The following is a 19,108-nucleotide window of genomic DNA, read 5'->3' on the forward strand; positions in this document are numbered from 1 at the left end:
CATTAGAGTTTAGCGGTGATTACAAGAACAATATCTCTAATTAGCTACCTTTATACTGTGAAACTTACTTCAAAACACAACGAATCCAGTGCACGACGGACACGACGTGTGGCCATCCGTCGCGATCCGTCGGCAATACAAGTCTATGGGCAAAAAACGCATCCTGCGAGCACATTTGCAGGATGCGGTTTTTTCTAAAATGACGGATTGCGACGGATGCCACACGACGCAAGTGTGAAAGTAGCCTTAGGGCCAGGGTTAGGGCTGGGGTTAGGGCTAAAGTTAGGGCTAGGGTTAGGGCTAGGGTTGGGGCTAAAGTTAAGGTTAGCGTTGGGGCTAAAGTTAGGGTTAGAGTCGGGATTAGGGTTAGGGTTTGGATTAGGGTTGGTATTAGGGTTAGAGTTGGCATTAGGGTTACGTTTGGGATTAGGGTTAGGTTTGGGATTAGGGTTAGGGGTGTATTGGGATTAGGGTTAGGTTTGAGTTGAGATTAGGATTAGGGGTGTGTTGGATTTAGGGTTTTGATTAGGGTTATGGTTAGGGTTGAGATTAGGGTTGTTTTGGGGTTAGGGTTGTGATTATAGTTAGGGTTGTGATTAGGTTTATGGATCGGGTTGGGATTAGGGTTAGGGGTGTGTTGGGGTTAGGGTTGGAGTTAGAATTGGGGGGTTTCCACTGTTTAGGTACATCAGGGGGTGTCCAAACAAGACAGGCAGAATTGTAAAAATTGGCTCGGTCATTAAGTACCAAATTGGCTGTCACTAAGAGGTTAAATAAGTACACCATATTATTTACTGGTACTATTTGCTTACTACATGGTATTTGCTCATTTTGTTTTAATCTTAGGAAAGGTCTGTTACATGGCCACAATGTGAACATGCAACTACAATACTGCACTTATATCAACATTCAGATCATTTTTTTGATGTTGCCATCTTTTTGTCCCAATGCCCATGGCTTGTATGTATCTGCTGAAGCCTTCACAATTAGTCAGTACATGAAAAGATGTACACACCCTGAAGAGTGCAGCCATGTGATTTGATTAAGTAACTACTATTGGAGGTCATCACCCCCTGCATTTTCTCCTTCTATATTATACAAGTATGGAATACGTAGTTTGGTTCATTAAAAAGTGTCAAACTTAAAATAATTAGCATAACTTTTAATTTCATCAGTCTCATCTCAAGTCATTACACAGGAAGATCCCTTTTGTTATCAAAGTGGAAATTACTGTATTTTCAACTATTAAGATTTTCTTCCATTAGGTCCTTGCAGAACACTAGGGTTGTCTACCGATATGTTCCACAGCATTATCTGTTACTCATTAATTTTCATATACCATAATAGTACAGGAAATCAATAAAAACATCCTTCACTGAACTACAAAAAGTGTAACAAATTAAAATTCATTTTTTAATTCCATTTTATTAAAATGAACTGATAACTATGGCTGCCAATGGTCCCTCTGCCATACAAGATCACAGCAGTGAAATCCATGTTGACCATCATTTTTACATAGCTTTGGAAATTAGGAAATCAGGAAAGACAAAAAAAGGCATCATGTACAGCTAAAAACATAAAATAACACTAAAAAAAACAAAAACAAACAAACATTTTAATATAGGGAAGTTTGAAATATAATTGAGCATTTACCTATTGTCGTCATTAAGTTCATTCTGCCACTTTAGCTCCCCAGTATGGATCACACTGTCATACCAAAGAACTAGGCCCCCTGGAACTTCTGAGTGCAGCTTTTCAGTTAAATAGGAGAGGAACAATGGCATGCGGGACACTGCAACTGGCTACATGTGAAAGAAAAAAAAACAACACACAAAAAAGTTTAGAGCCGTGTATCATTTTTCAGTTGTAAAGGCCCCGTCTCACTAAGCGATTTACCAACGATCACGACCAGCGATACGTCCTGGCCGTGATCGTTGGTAAGTCGCTGTGTGGTCGCTGGGGAGCTGTCACACAGACCGCTCTCTCCAGCGACCAACGATCAGGGGAACGACTTCGGCATCGTTGAAACTGTCTTCAACGATGCCGAAGTCCCCCTGCAGCACCCGGGTAACCAGGGTAAACATCGGGTTACTAAGCGCAGGGCCGCGCTTAGTAACCCGATGTTTACCCTGGTTACCAAAAAAAAACAAACAGTACATACTCGCCTTTCGGTGTCCAGGTCCCTTGCCGTCTGCTTCCTGCTCTGACTGAGATCCGGCCGTACAGTGAGAGCAGAGCGCAGCGGTGACGTCACTGCTGTGCTCTCACTTCTCACTGTACGGCCGGCACAGTGAGAGCAGGAAGCAGACGGCAAGGGACCTGACGGACATCAGAAGGCGAGTATGTATTGTTTGTTTTTTTTTACATTTACGCTGGTAACCAGGGTAAACATCGGGTTACTAAGCGCGGCCCTGCGCTTAGTAACCCGATGTTTACCCTGGTTACCAGTGAAGACATCGCTGGATCGGTGTCACACACACCGATTCAGCGATGTCAGCGGGACCTCAACGACCAAAAAAAGGTCCAGGCCATTCCGACACGACCAGCGATCTCACAGCAGGGGCCTGATCGCTGGTACGTGTCACACATAGCGAGATCGCTATGGAGGTCGCTGTTGCGTCACAAAACTTGTGACTCAGCAGCGATCTCGCTAGCGATCTCGCTATGTGAGACGGGGCCTTAATGTGAGGAAAGAATTGTACTTAAAATGTTAAAATTTAATACTTACACTAAGCACATTCTCAATGTTAATCAACCATCCATCAAATCTATAGAAACGTGCAAGTGCAATCATCTGATCTGCAACTGCCTTATAAGTAGACTCATCACCAGCCAGGAATGATTCACAGGTTTTGGCACCATCTTCCCATTCTGTGATAAATGTACCTGAGCAATAGGAAAATGTTTAATTCAACAAAAAATGAAGAATACTTATGAAAGGCCTGTAAAAAAAATGTCTACGGGTAACACCTTAAATTAAAAAAAACACAAATAAGAAGACAAGGCAATAGTACAAAAATTAATATCCCCCGCATAAAATATAACACCCTTGCATAGCGCACGGACCGATGCCGATTCTCTAGATGGAGAAAGACTATAGCAGCAACGTTTGGGTTGCTAAGTGGACAACCTTTTTATATAATTTACCTTTCTATTAAAATTTTGATAGTTACTTCTTATATTACAGCTATTAAATAATGCTCCTGGCAACTGAAGTCACTAGACTTATGCATTTTAGTGAAACGGTCACTGTTATTTCAATAAACTTTGAATAAATCAGCAGAACGTAATTATACAAGAAACACTAATCAGAAATCTGATTCTTTCTCCTCTTACGATCCACTTCAGCCCCTCCTGCCTCCTGAACTTATCATTCAATTTAAAAAAAAACAAACAAAAAACAATTACCATATATACTCGAGTATAAGCCGACCCGAGAAAGCCGAGACCTCTAATTTTGCCACAAAAACTGGGAAAACTTATTGACTCGAGTATAAGCCTAGGGTGGGAAGCTATACCAGCTACTGGTAAATTTAAAAAATAAAAATAAATACCAATAAAAGTAAAATTAATTGAGACATCAGTAGGTTGTGTTTTTGAATATCCATATTGAAATCAGGAGCCCCATATAATGCTCCATACAGTTCATGATGGGCCCCATAAGATGCTCCATATTAAAATATGCCCCATATAATGCTGCACAAAGGTTGATTATGGCCCCATAAAATCCTCCATAGAAACATTTGTCCCATATGCTGCTGCGGCGATTAAAAAAAAAAAAAAGACATACTCCCCTCTCGTCGCTCAGGGTCCCAGCACTTGCGATATTCACCTGGCCCCGAGAGAGAGAGAGAGAGAGAGAGAGAGAGAGAGAGAGAGAGAGACCAGAATGGAAGATGCATGATTTGTTTAAAAAAAACGAATCAGTCCCCGGATTCCATCATTTGACCTCACGTTTCACCCGTTTTTTCGCCGGGTACGTTGCTGGCCATTTTTGCGACAGACAGAAAAAACTTTCCTATGTCCATTTTCTCCAGCTGCCAGAAAAGATTTGACGGATACGGCAAAAAACGGATGAAACGTGAGGCCATCCGGCACTAATACAAGTCTATGAGAAAAAAAAAACAGATCCAGCATCAACTTTTGCTGAATCCATTTTTTTCATAAATTCACCGGATTGTACCAGACGGCAAAAAAACTGATGTGTGAAAGCAGCCTAAACAGATGTCAGTAACAGGCAGCTCTTGTGTTCATCCGCTGTATGGTTGAGCACGGGGAGAGAGTCATGTCTCCTCTGAGTTTTAGCATGGCATTGCGAATTCAGTCGTCCAAACATCATAAGAGTTTTAACCACTAGATGGCAGCTTCTCAGAAGATTAGAAAATCATCAAAAAGTTAATTTATTTCAGTTCTTCAATACAAAACGTGAAACTCATTATATAAAGTCATTACAAACTGTTTATTTCTGTTAATGTTGATGATTATGGCTTACAGCCAATCAAAACACAAAAGTCATTATCTCATGGGGAAGACTGTGGACATGACAGATGTCCAGAAGGCAGTCATTGACACACTCCACAAGGAGGGTAAGCCACAAAAGGTAATTGCTAAAGAAGTTGGGTGATCACAGAGTGATCACAGAATAAAACGCAATTAAAAAGACGAATGTAAATAAAAATGGTATCACTGAAAATGCCATCTTGTGCAGCAAAACACAAGCCACCATACAGCGCCATCAGCAGAAAAATAAAAGTTATAGGTCTCAGCATAAAGCAATGTAAAAATAATTATTTTTCTATAAAAGTTGCGTAAGAGCGCCAAAGCATAAATAGAAATATATAAATGTGGCATCACTATAATCATACTGACCCAAAGAATAAAACGGCCTTATCAATTTTACCACACGCAGAACGGAGAGAAAAAAAAAAATCCTGAATTGCTGGTTTTTGTTCATTCTGCCGCTACAAAAATCAGAATAGAAAGCGATCAAAAAAATATCATGTGCCCAAAAATGGTACCAATAAAAAAAGTCAGCCTGTCTCGCAAAAAACAAGCTGTTACATGACACTGTCGGCTGAAATATGGAAAAATTATAGCTATAACGGATTTAAATCTGGTATCGCAGTAATCCCACAGACCCGAAGAATAAAGTCACCTAATCATTTAGACCACACGAGGAACGGCGTAAAAAATAAATAAAACCAATTCCTCATCTGCTGTGGATTTGTTCATTCTACCTCACACAAATCACAATAAGGCTCGGCGCACATTTATCCTGCACTCTACACTGTGCGCTAACACCGGGGTTTCCGTGTAAATCTCTGAAATACGTGATTTAGACAAAACTGCCAGCGGAAGATTCCCAACAATGAGGCAGATGGAGGCACTGTGAACGCCATAGGACATGTGATCCAGCGGTGTCCGTCTTTTTTAGGAGTGCATAAAAACATGGTCCACCATAGTTTTGTGCACCTCTGAAAGAAAGGACAACGCTGAACAGAAGCCAGAGTAACTCTGCAGCCTCATTATAGTGATTAGATCCCTTCGGGGTTTCATTCGTCAAGTCACTCGGAGATTTAGATGGAAACCCCAAAGTATGTGCTCAGCGTAAAGCGCCAGATAAATGTGATCACAAGAATTATGAAAAAATGTTCCCAATAAAAGCTTCAACTCAATACACAAAAAAACAAGTCCCCACTCAGGTCCATTATCCATTATTGGAAATATAGGAGGCTTCCACGTTACTGGTAGTACAATGGCTCTGGAAAAGCGAAATGGCTGACATGGCTCCTCGCCACCCCCCCCCCCCCCAAAAAAAAAAAAAGAAATCCAGCAAATTCTCTGCTCCCAAATTCAAATGCCCCCCTCCCTTCTGAGCCCTTGTGTGTGCATAAACCAACCTTGGCGTTCACATTTGGCAGGGGTATAATTTCCAAAATGGGTTCACTTGGGGGGGGGGGGAGAATTCTGCTCTCTAGCACTTAGGGGGCTCTGTATATGGGAGTCCACAAACTATTCTAGGAAAAACTGGGCTAAGTATGGCTAAGCAGTACTGTACAGCCAAATGTAGTATATTTCTATATTCAGCAGTTGTGAGAAATTCTGGTGCCAATTTTACCCACTTGGGGCTAAAACTAAATTTTTGTTGTAAAAATGTAATTTTTTCTTCACTGCCCAATAGTATAAAATTCTGTTATCCAACAACGATGTCAAAGTGATCAATGCACTCCTAGATTAATTCATCAAGAGGTGTCTTTTGTAAAATGGGGTCACTTATGAGGAGTCCTGCTGTTCTGGCACCTCAGGGGCTCTCCCAGTGGGTTATGGCACCCTCAAACCATAATAGTAAAATTTGCACTATAACATTGTGCTCCTTCCCTTTTGAGCTTTGCACTGTGCCTCAAAAGTAGTTGTTTTCACCCACACATGGGGTATAGGCACACTCCGGAGAAATTGCACAACAAATTTTGGGGTCCATTTTTCCTGCTTCCTTTCTTAAAATAAAAAATTTGGTGCTAAAAGATGATTTTTGTGGAAAAAAAAATTTAATTTTTAATTTTCACGGTTCTACGTTATAAACTTATGTGAAGCACTTGGGGGTCCAGGATGCTCAACAAACATCTAGATAAGTCACTTGAGAGGTCTAGTTTCCAAAATGGGGTCACTTGTGGCGGGTTTCCACTGTTTAGGCATATCAGGGGCACTACAAACGAGACATGGCGTCAGCACTCGATTCCAGTCAATTTTAAATTCAAAACCTCAAATGGTGCTCCTTCTATTCCGAGCCCTGCCGTGCGCCTAAAAAGTGGCCTTCCTCCACACAAGGGGTATTGGTGTACTCAGGAGAAATTGCACAACAAATATTGTGGTTCATTTTCTCCTGATACCCTTGAAAAAATTTTAAAAATTGTGTCCGAAGTAAATTTTTTGTGGAAAAAAAGTTAAACGTTAATTTTTTCCATCCCCATTGCTTCAGTTCTTGTGAAGCACCTGAAGGGAGGCCATTTTCCTGAAGCCGAGATTTAAATCTGCGAACTCGGCTTCAGGAAAATGGCCGCCACGATCTCCATCTGCGCACGCGCGTCCTCCCGCGGCCATTTTCCTGAAGCCCCGGGAAGCAGAGCACTCCATCTGCGCACGCGCGGCCTCAGGAAGATGGCCGCCGCCGCCGACGATAAACCGGTGATTAACCCGGCTCTGCTGCTCACATTGCATACCGGGCCGCTGCGTCACCTCACCTGTGGAAGGGACCCTGCGCACGCCATACCGCTCATTATCCCCGCACCTCTGCCGTCGCCACATCACTGCTGCAACCCCCCATGGACACCAGGCCGTGGCGTCGCCCACCTAAGCAGGAAGGGACCCTGCTCAGGTGCACGCTGTACCGCATCACCCCACATCTGCCGACACCATGCCTCCTGTGACCCTGCTCTGCCACCGCCAGCCCTCAGGTAAGATGCTGTAAATTCGGACAATAGGACGGACCCCCATCTTATAAAAAAAATCCTTTTTTCTGCAATTTTCACCCCAAATTTGGGGTGTGCGTCTTATGGTCCGATGCGTCTTATAGTCCGAAAAATAAGGTAGCTAATACCAAAGCCAATGTTTAGTAATGAACCTAATAAAATGGTACATAAATAGTTAAATAAAGACACACACACAAAATCTGCACGCAATATTTTTAATTTAAAAAAAAAAAAAAAAAAAAGGAATAAAAATGGTGTGGGCTCCAGCGCAATTTTCTGCGCCAGAGAGGGAAAGTCGATGGCTGGGAGCCGATGTTTCTAGCCTGGGAAGGGGTTAATACCCATGGAGCTTCCCAGGCTATGAATACCAGCCAGCAGCTGGTATATGTAGCCTTGCCTGGCTATTAAAATAGGGGACCCAATTCTGGCACTTAGCCTTTCTCTTCCCACTGTCCTGTAGTGGTGGCATATTGGGTAATAAGGGGTTAATGTCACCTTTGATTGTAAGGTGACATTAAGCCCGGTTAGTAATGGAGAGGCATCAATAAGACACTTAGCCATTACTAATCCTATAGTAGTGAAAGAGTTAAAGACACAGCCAGAAAAAAGTATTTTAATATTCTTAATTCCACTATACTTACAACCATGCCTAATTCCCTGAAGCCATCGATCACCTGCAAAAAAGAAAAAAATAAACCAACTGTATACTCCCCGTTACGACGCAGTCCAATTAATAACAAGTGTCCCACGAAGATCTCCCCTATAGAACAGGGACATCGGATGATGTCACTGCCCTACAGGGCCTCCCACGATGCACTGACAGGAGATAATGGCTCCTGCAGTGCATAGCTGAAGAGGTTACCCGAGTTCAGGCTCAGTTTACGTCAATGCTGTGTGGGAATTTTCTCACACAGCGCTGACTGAGAGAATGAACTTGGGTGACCTCTCTCAGCAGCGGGATACATCGCGGAGAATTACCTCCGCCTGTCAGTTCATCGCGGAGGCCCTGTAGAGCACTGACATTGCCCGATGTCACTGTTCTACACGGGAGATCATTGTGGGACACTCATTATGAACTGGACTACAGCGGAAAGGTACCGTAAGTATAGGTTGGTTTATTATGTGATTTTTCTTACAGGCGATCGAGGGCTTCGGGGACTAGGTGATTGGCGAGTATGTACTGTATGTTATATGTTGTATGTACTGTCTGTAGTGTATGTCCTGTATGTCTGCTGTATGTTTTGTTGTTTTTTTTTTTTTACTACTGAACACATGCATTGTCTGATGGGACTACTTTCCCATCATCGGCAATGCTGTCACTGTGAGCATTCCTAGCTGGATGGGAGCAGTAGTTCCATCAGACAATGGCTGCTTACACAGACACATACACGGACACACACACACACGTAGACCCCCCCCCCCCCGCACACAGACACGCATATAGTCTCTGCCCACAAACTTCCCTCCTCCGTATCTGCAGCGTTTCTCACACCCACATCTGCAGCAAATCCGCAGATCTTTTTTACACCTGCGGTTTTGCTGTGGATGTGCCTGACTAAAGAAGTCAATGGGTGCAGCAACGCTGCAGATCCGCAGAAAGAAGTGACATGCTGCGGAAAATAGGAAAATAAAACGCTGCAAATCAGCGCAGATTTTTCCTCAGCATTTGAACAATTCTTCATTTCACATAGAATAACATTGGTAGTGCACTACACTGTGGATCTGATGCAATTCCGTGCGTCCAAAAACACTGCGGATCCGCGTCACAATCCGCAACGTGTGCACATAGCCTTAACCCTTAGAACTTCCTAACAAAAAATATGTTTCAAAAACGGTGCTGATTTAAAAGTAGACATGTGGGAAATGTTATTTATTAACTAATTTGTGGGACATAAAGATCTGATTTAGGGGCATAAAAATTACAATGTCACGATCCATGTTTGGATCTGTGGCAGATCTGGCATCTCAGATTCAAACTTTTTTCCTTTCCGGCTATCGGGGGTTAATGCAGTTTTTTCCCGATGGCCACTGGTGTAATTACATTGCTGCCTAGTCTGCTGATGTGGATGGTGACCACTTCCACCTTCCTTTAAAAGGTCACCTGATGCATCAGCTGACTGTTGGTTACACAGGTCCTTTTGGAGACCAACCTAGCTGGAGACAAAAGCTTGCCGAGTGCAGTGGTTCTTCAGCTGAAAACTGATAACTGGTGCCTTACTCTGCTGTGCGGTGCATTGCAGCGTAGAAAGCTAAGGCTACTTTCACACTAGCGTCGCGCACCGATGCTAGCTGTGAAAGCGCCACACAATGGGGGCAGCGGATGCAGATTTCCAACGCATCCGCTGCCCCATTGTGAGGTGTGGGGAGGCGGGGGCGGAGTTCCGGCCGCGCATGTGCGGTCGGAAATGCTGCACACGACGCACCAAAAAACGTTACAAGCAACTTTTTTGGTGGCGACGGTCCGACGCAACAGTCACACGACAGTTGCGACGTGTGGCAATGCGTCGCTAATAAAAGTCTATGGAGAAAAAAACGCATCCTGCAAGCACTTTTGCAGGATGCATTTTTTCTGCAAAATGACGCATAGCGACGTGCAGTGCAGGACGCTAGTGTGAAAGAGGCCTAAGTGTGGTGTTTACTGTTGCTTTGTCCCTTTGTTGTCTGTAACTTCCCCTGTGTTGTATTAGGGCAGCGGTGGGACCAGTGCTCTCACCTGCCAGTTCCCTACGTAGTGATAGGAGCAAGGCAAGTGAGGCACTAGGTATCCTGCTTGGCGTCGGGTTGAAAGAACCCGTATAGGGACGCTAATAAGAGCAGGGCACATTCTCAGGTGACAGCAGGAGGTGTCCATTCCCCGTTCCCTACCAACAGGGCCCACCGTTGTTAAAGTGTCCCGGTGTACCATTGTGTGTTTCGCCGTTTTGTGTCCGTCCCCTAGTCGTGTCATGTCACGCCAGGAATGTCACAAAGTGATTGTTCCTAACAGATACATTGCCTTCTTATGGGTTATTTTTTGTACTTCTAATGCGGACGATGCAAGATCTACCACCTTGTTTATTTTGTTCTCAGGCAAAGAGACAAGTCTGAAGTTCGAAATTTAGAATAAGGCCCAGAAATGACTGTACTCTTACTGGATTTAGCCTTGACTTGTGGGTGTTCACCATCCAACCAAGATCTTATAAGATGAGTCTTACATCTCTTAGTTGTTCTGCAGTTCTTCTGATTTCCCCACTATGAGGAAATCATAAGTAAGGAACAATAATGGTGTTCAGGACATGAAGGTAGGCAGTCATCTCGGGTAGTACCCTTGGTGAAAATCCTTGGAGCAACCGACAGACCAAATGGTCGGGCTTTGAATTTGTAATGTATGATTTCCCCCTGTATGTACAAGGCAATTCTCAGGTACTTTTAATGGTCTAGATGAATCAGGATGTGATAATAAGCATCCTTTAAGTCGACGACCACCAGGGCCGTATTTGCCACTAGGCACTTGAGGGCACGTGCCTAGGGCGGGGACAGGCGGGGGGGCGGCACCTGAGCAAGTTTTTTTTTTTTTTCTTTTTTTAATACCAGTCCTGTGCGACGCGTCCCTTCCTGAAGACAGGGGGCGGCAGAGCGGCAGCCAGAACACGTGGTGCTGGTGCCGACTCTCCCTACTCCCCCTGCTGAGACACAGTGACCCCCTGCTCACAGCCTCACTGGTGCCTGGCCGGCCCGGAATGTGACTGACTGCTGAGGTGGAGGGGCGGCGCCCTGTGTCCCAACCCTGGGTCCTGTCCTGGACTCACATTGCCTGCCTGGAGGAATCGCAGTAGAGCAGTACATACACGGTGAGTAGTGTACTGTCTCTGCAATGATCAGCCTCCTTGCTCCTGCCCGCGCGCTGCCTGCTGCACGGCTGTCTGTGACTCACCTCACGGTCCTCACCCCTTCCCTCACATTCCTCAGCCTCATCTCTGCCTGTAGTGCCTGAGGCTGGAGGAGCCCTGCAAACACAGCAGCCCTTGAATGTTTAATGTCTGTTTGATCTTTGCTCCCGGCAGACGGACCCAGAGAGTGAGTGGTGGGGGTGGGGTATAATACACCCCCACTCACTCTATCTGGGTCCTGGGAGCAAACATTGCCAGTGCTGGTGTGCAGAGCTGTGTGTGTGTGTATGCAGAGCTGTATGTATGTGTGTGTCTGTGCGTGCAAAGCTGTATGTGCGTGTGTGCTGGCAGCGGAGCTGTATGTGTGTGTGCGCGGAGTTGTATGTATGTGTGTGTGTGTGTGTGTGTGTGTGTGCGGACCTCTGTGTGCGGAGCGGAGCTGTATGTGTGTGTCTGTGTGGTGCTGTATGTGCGTGTGTGCGGGCAGCGGAGCTGTATGGGCATGTGTGCACGGGCAGCGGAGCTGTATGTTTGTGTGCGTGGAGTTGTATGTATGTGTGTGTCTGTGTGTGTGCGGACCTCTGTGTGTGCGGAGCGGAGCTGTATGTGTGGGTCTGTGTGGTGCTGTATGTGCGTGTGTGCGGGCAGCGGAGCTGTATGGGCATGTGTGCACGGGCAGCGGAGCTGTATGTGTGTGGAGCTGTATGTGTGTGCGGAGCTGTCAGTGCCAGTGTGTCGCCCCATCCCGGACCAACTTTTTACTATTGATGCTGCCTATGCAGCATCAATAGTAAAAAGACATAATGTTAAAAATAATTAAAAAAATTAAAAATTGTGCTATTCTGACCTTCCGCCGTCCACTGATACGCGCGATGCTGCCGCCAGCTTCTGTTCCCAGTGATGCACGGAAGCTGGCGGCAGCATCGCGCGCATCGGGACAGCTTCGGTGGACGCCGGAGGGTGAGTATATAACTATTTTTTATTTTAATTCTTTTTTTTTAACAGGGATATGGTGCCCATACTGCTATATATTACGTGGGCTGTGTCATATTCTACGTGGGCTGTGTCATATACTGCCTGGGCTGTGTTAAATACTGCCTGGGCTGTGTTATATACTGCCTGGGCTGTGTTATATACTGCGTGGGCTGTGTTATATACTGCGTGGGCTGTGTTATATACTGCGTGGGCTGTGTTATATACTGCGTGGGCTGTGTTATATACTGCGTGGGCTGTGTTATATACTGCGTGGGCTGTGTTATATACTGCGTGGGCTGTGTTATATACTGCGTGGGCTGTGTTATATACTGCGTGGGCAGTGATATATACTGCGTGGGCAGTGATATATACTGCGTGGGCAGTGATATATACTGCGTGGGCAGTGATATATACTGCGTGGGCAGTGATATATACTGCGTGGGCAGTGATATATACTGCGTGGGCAGTGATATATACTGCGTGGGCAGTGATATATACTGCGTGGGCAGTGATATATACTGCGTGGGCTGTGCTATATACTGCGTGGGCTGTGCTATATACTGCGTGGGCTGTGCTATATACTGCGTGGGCTGTGCTATATACTGCGTGGGCTGTGCTATATACTGCGTGGGCTGTGCTATATACTGCGTGGGCTGTGCTATATACTGCGTGGGCTGTGCTATATACTGCGTGGGCTGTGTTATATAATGCGTGGGCTGTGCTATATACTACGTGGCTGCTATATACTACGTGGCTCCTATATACTACGTGGCTGTGTTATATACTACATAATACAGCACTGAGGGGGTATAGAGGTGGAGTAACAGATCTACTCCCTCATTTGCATATGTATGCAAACCAATTTCAGATGAGTGGACTGAGCATGTAAAAATATTGCTGGGATTGTCTTTGAAAGAGCTACATGGGCATATACATAGATTTGGACCCCTTACTGATTCCCTATGGGACTTGCGAACATGTGCAGCACTTGCGGTTTTACACTTACGATGAGACAAAAAAACACTGCTAGCAGCGTTTTTTTTCTGTTGCTGCAAGTACCGCATTTACCGGATCGCGGCAAAACTGCAAGTGCAGCACATGTCCGCAAGTCCCACAGGGAATGAGAGACCGAACGCAGTGTTGCAGTAAGTGATGCGTTACGTGGCAGATGCAGAAAAACTGCCGGATCTGCCACAAATGGTAAAAATCGCTGATGTGAAAGTAGCCCAAGTCACTGCCGACAGTGTCTGCATTAGGCTACGTTCACATTTGCGTCGTGCGGCACAGCGTCGGCGACGCAACGCACAACGCATGCATAACGCATGCACAACGCAGCGTTGTGACGCATGTGTTCATTTTTTGCATGATTTTTGGCGCAGAAAAAACTGCATCATGCAGCGTCCTCTGCGCCCTGACAGTTGCGCCAAAATGACGCATGCGTCACAAAACGCAAGACAACGCATATCCATGCGCCCCCCATGTTAAATATAGGGGCGCATGACGCATATGTCGCCGCGGCTGCGCCCGATGCTGCGCCGCACAATGCTAATGTGAACGTAGCCTGAGTCATACTCACCAGTGGGGGAGGCAGCACGAAAAGTGCCTAGGGCAGCAGAAACTCTAAATACGGCCCTGACGACCACCATGAAACAAGTAGTTTTATGGCCGTGCTTACCGATTCCATCTTGATATCGTCCAGTTTCTTTCCAAACAAAAATTGGCCATCACATGGGATAGATCATAGTGTGTTTTAGCCTGAAGGTCTCCTAGGCAGCCTTTAAGCCATAAAGCTAGTCCTGCTGTATTTGACAACCCAGCAGACCTAGCAGCCAACCTTACAGAGTCTGCAGAGTTTGCCAGACCCTCTGCTGCTGCTTCCCACGTGTTTCAGAAACCATCCACTTTTTTATCTAACATCATCTCAGTATCCCTGAATCTTCAAAGGGTAGGGCCGAACTCTGAGGATTTTGATACAGCCCTGTCAATTCTAGGTACCTTGTCCCATACCTCAGAATCCTTCTCCTTGAAAGGATATCTCCTTTTAGAAGACGAAGCTAAGGCACTGGTTTTCTCCGGTCTTTTCCACTCCTTATTAATGAGTGCCTCGATCTAACTGTTAACCGGACCGGAAAGGTACACTTTTTTTTCTGCACTAACCCCTGAACATCACGTCTTCTAAGGGTACTGTCTCATAGTGGCACTTTTGTCGCTACGACGGTACGATCCGTGACGTTCCAGCGATATCCATACGATATCGCTGTGTCTGACACACAGCAGCGATCAGGGACCCTGATCGTAGCAGATCGTTTGGAACTTTATTTCGTCGCTGGATCTCCCGCTGTCATCGCTGGATCGTGTGTGTGACACCGATCCAGCGATGCGTTCGCTTGTAACCAGGGTAAACATCGGGTTACTAAGCGCAGGGCCGCGCTTAGTAACCCGATGTTTACCCTGGTTACCATCATATATGTAAAAAAAAAAAAAAAAAACGTACATACTCACATTCCGGTGTCCGTCAGGTCCCTAGCCGTCTGCTTCCCGCACTGACTGACTGCCAGCCGGAAAGTAAAAGCAGAGCACAGCGGTGACGTCACCGCTGTGCTCTGCTTTCACTTTACGGCCGGCACTCAGTCAGTGCGGGAAGCAGACGGCGAGGGACCTGACGGACACCGGAATGTGAGTATGTACGTTTTTGTTTTTTTTTACATTTACGATGGTAACCAGGGTAAACATCGGGTTACTAAGCGCGGCCCTGCGCTTAGTAACCCGATGTTTACCCTGGTTACCTGGGGACTTCGGCATCGTTGGTCGCTGGAGAGCTGTCTGTGTGACAGCTCCCCAGCGACCACACAACGACTTACCAACGATCACGGCCAGGTCGTATCGCTGGTCGTGATCGTTGGTAAATCGTTTTGTGTAACGGTACCCTAAGGATTTAGTCATCTTCTCCTCTTTCAGGCCCATTTTCCTCTTCCTCTTTCCGGCCTTGACTAGTTTACCCGCATTCTCCACAGGAAACATGGTCTGCCCCCTCATGTCACTGCCCGAGGAGGATGAGGAAGAAGACTCACTCTGGTATTCCCCTTCTGATAACGGGCAAACGTCAGATCTAGAAAACACTTCAATGGGGATTTTAGGTTCTAGAGAGCCTCCCACCCCAGCCCTGATAACCGATCTAAGGCTTGCGGCAAAGTCGGGTGTCTCCTCACTAATTGTCTTCTGGATGCAGGCTATACAAAGACTTTTCTGATAGTCCATTGCTAGTGGGGTTTTACATAGCGCTAGCTTTTTTTAGGCCTTCCCAACCAGAACTTTCCCGCGAGCCCCAGTTGGTGATACTCGCATAAGGCGCCATCTTGCCCGGCACGCCCCCCTATGACGTGACTCGGGCACACCCAAACCCAGTGTGCCTTGCACCTGTGACGTCAGCAGAGCGTGCTGGAGCCTCCTGTATGGCCATCAGCAGCAGCTCTCAGAGCAGAACGATGGTCCGAGACATGCTCAGCATCACTGTCTTTGCCGCCCGCATGTACAGGAGAACACCCCTTGGACTGCACTTCCAGAACCCTGAAGACCAGTGCCACCAAAGACCTGAATACCAGTGCCACAGGCATGCCGCCTGCTTTTCCAGGCACCGGGACAGGACTGGGTAAGCTTGTCCATCCATCTTCACCGCCGTATCTCAAGCATGCTTGAAAAAGACCCTTGTGGGTTGAAACGTTGCACCTTTGGCAAATAAAGAAATCCGTTTTTGAACCTTTCACCTGGATTGGATGCTGTCCTTCATTGTTTATTTGGTATGTACATTTTCCATGGGGGTCCAGTGGAACTAGGACGTGCATCCACATGTCTATTGTGCTGTCGGCCATTTGCTATTTTGTTAGTTCCCGTGGGTGTCCTGCACCACTGTATCACAGACTCTTTACTCACACAGCTATACACAGCCCAGGATAGCCTACGGATAGCAGCCGGGCACCATATCCACCTGTTTGGAATCGTTACACATGCCAGTCCTCTTTCGGGCACAGGACATCCACCTTCGGTACCTCCGGGCACAGGACTGTCCACATCCGAGACCAGTTACCATGGATGACTTGCATCGCTGTGTACGCTGCGGGTGCCAAGCTATATTCAGCTGCCATAGCTGCTGGCTTGTGCTGCTTCACACACACAGCCAGCGCTCTGCAGGCCTCTGCTCTGCACAACAGCACACACCAGACTGACACTGACATTGCATCTAACACACCCATACCCCTTACTGCAGGGTTTTTAACAAACAAACCTGTGGCTTTCAGCCACATGGAAAACCCAAACTGAAAAACTGTGACTGCCATGCATACCTATGGTCTTAATCCATCTCCATGCACAACCTGTGGAGAACACACAGCAACCCCTACCTGTGACACGAGTCACTGACTCACAACATACACAGGACAGTAGAATCTGAAAAGATAGATTCAATGTCAAGTACAAAAATAGATGCTGCTTCATTCAAGAAAGTAAGCTTCAACATTTCCATTGATTGTGACTAGCTGAATACAATGAAGAAGTGACCTCACCATCTGCCCAATACTCCTCCAGGTTTTTAAGTGTATGAATACACAGTAAACAACCTCTCATTACAATGGTGCTTTAACACTATAGCTCAGCAATATACCACCCAAAACATTTTTTATATACTTGAAATGGTCACAATTATTATACATTTTAAAATATAGTATTTTTATTGTAACTATCCACATAAAAAGACAAAAAATAAATTGGATAAAGCCTATCTTACAATGTTTCACTAAAGTTTCCAAAAGGTCACGTTCAGACAAGTTTGTGTAAAATCTTTTGAACTTCATTAAGAAAAAAAAAATATTATATATAGTACAGAGCAAAAGTTTGGACACACCTTCTCATTTAAAGATTATTTTGTATTTTCATGACTATGAAAATTGTACATTCACACTGAAGGCATCAAAACTATGAATTAACTCATGTGGAATTATATAGTTAACAAAAAAGTGTGAAACAACTGAAAATATGTCTTATGTTCTAGGTTCTTCAAAGTAGCCACCTTTTGCTTTGATGACTGCTTTGCAAACTCTTGGCATTCTCTTGATGAGCTTCAAGAGGTAGTCACCGGGAATGGTTTTCACTTCACAGGTGTGCCCTGTCAGGTTTAATAAGTGGGATTTCTTGCCTTATAAATGGGGTTGGGACCATCAGTTGTGTGGAGCAGAAGTCTGGTGGATACACAGCTGATAGTCCTACTGAATAGACTGTTAGAACTTGTATTATGGCAAAAAAAAAGCAGCTAAGTAAAGAAAAACGAGTGTCCATCATTACATTAAGAAATGAAGGTCAGTCAGTCTGAAAAATTGGGAAAACTTTGAAAGTGCCCCCAAGTGCAGTGGCAAAAGCCATCAAGCGCTACAAAGAAACTGGCTCACATGAGGACCGCCCCAGGAAAGGAAGACCAAGAGTCACCTCTGCTTCTGAGGATAAGTTTATCTGAGTCACCAGCCTCAGAAATCGCAGGTTAACAGCAGATCAGATTAGAGACCAGGTCAATGCCACACAGAGTTCTAGCAGCATACACATCTCTACAACAACTGTTAAGAGGAGACTTTGTGCAGAAGCCTTCAGGGTAAAATAGCTGCTAGGAAACCACTGCTAAGGACAGGCAACAAGCAGAAGAGACTTGTTTGGGCTAAAGAACACAAGGAACGGACATTAGACCAGTGGAAATCTGTGCTTTGGTCTGATTAGTCAAATTTGAGATCTTTGGTTCCAACCACCGTGTCTTTATGCGACGCAGAAAAGGTGAACGGATGGACTCTACATGCCTGGTTCCCACCGTGAAGCATGGAGGAGGAGGTGTGATGGTGTGGGGGTGCTTTGCTGGTGACACTGTTGGGGATGTATTCAAAATTGAAGGCATACTGAACCAGCATGGCTACCACAGCGTCTTGCAGCGGCATGCTATTCCATCCGGTTTGCGTTTAGTTGGACCATCATTTATTTTTCAACAGGACAATTACCTCAAACACACCTCCAGGCTGTGTAAGGGCTATTTGACCAAGGAGAGTGATGGGGTGCTACACCAGATGACCTGGCCTCCACAGTCACCAGACCTGAACCCAATCGAGATGGTTTGGGGTGAGCTGGACCGCAGAGTGACGGCAAAAGGGCCAACAAGTGCTAAGCATCTCTGGAAACTCCTTCAAGATTGTTGGAAGACCATTCCCTGTGACTACCTCTTGAAGCTCATCAAGAGAATGCCAAGAGTGTGCAAATCAGTCATCAAAGGAAAAGGTGGCCACTTTGAAGAACCTAGAATATAAGACATATTTTCAGCTGTTACACACTTTGTTAAGTATATAATTCCACTTGTGTTAATTCATAGTTTTGATGCCTTCAGTGTGAATGTACAATTTTCATAGTCATGAAAATACAGAATAATCTTTAAATGAGAAGGTGTGTCCAAACTTTTGGTCTGTTACATATATAGTGTGTGTGTGTGTGTGTGTGTGTGTGTGTGTGTGTGTGTGTGTGTGTGTGTGTGTGTGTGTGTGGTGTATATATATATATATATATATATATATATATATATATCAATCAATGAAGGTAGAAGAAGGAACGCACTCACAGGAGGTCCGATGCAGGTAACTTTTATTGTGGCATTTAACACATCTTCACGGCCGGGGGTGCTGGAAGGGGAGTGTGGCTGTGCGGGACAGTGTGTGTGTGTGTGTGTGTGTGTGTGTGTGTGTGTGTGTGTGTGTGTGTGTGTGTGTGTGTGTGTGTGTG

The 19,108-nt window shown here is 45.5% G+C and overlaps 1 protein-coding gene across 2 annotated transcripts in view; it reads right to left on the reverse strand.

Annotated features, from left to right (window-relative positions):
* ENGASE (endo-beta-N-acetylglucosaminidase) overlaps positions 1-19,108 on the reverse strand; it is a 105,636-nt gene that overhangs the window by 64,448 nt on the left and 22,080 nt on the right. For both annotated transcript variants that reach the window (XM_077251461.1, XM_077251460.1), the window contains exons 5-6: positions 2,729-2,886; positions 1,654-1,802 (exon numbers count right to left, since the gene is read on the reverse strand). In XM_077251461.1, the coding sequence (XP_077107576.1) occupies positions 1,654-1,802; positions 2,729-2,886 (307 nt within the window). The remainder of the gene's footprint in view (positions 1-1,653; positions 1,803-2,728; positions 2,887-19,108) is intronic.

This window comes from Ranitomeya variabilis, chromosome 4, assembly GCF_051348905.1.
Source record: "Ranitomeya variabilis isolate aRanVar5 chromosome 4, aRanVar5.hap1, whole genome shotgun sequence".
Taxonomy (NCBI): Eukaryota; Metazoa; Chordata; class Amphibia; order Anura; family Dendrobatidae; genus Ranitomeya; species Ranitomeya variabilis.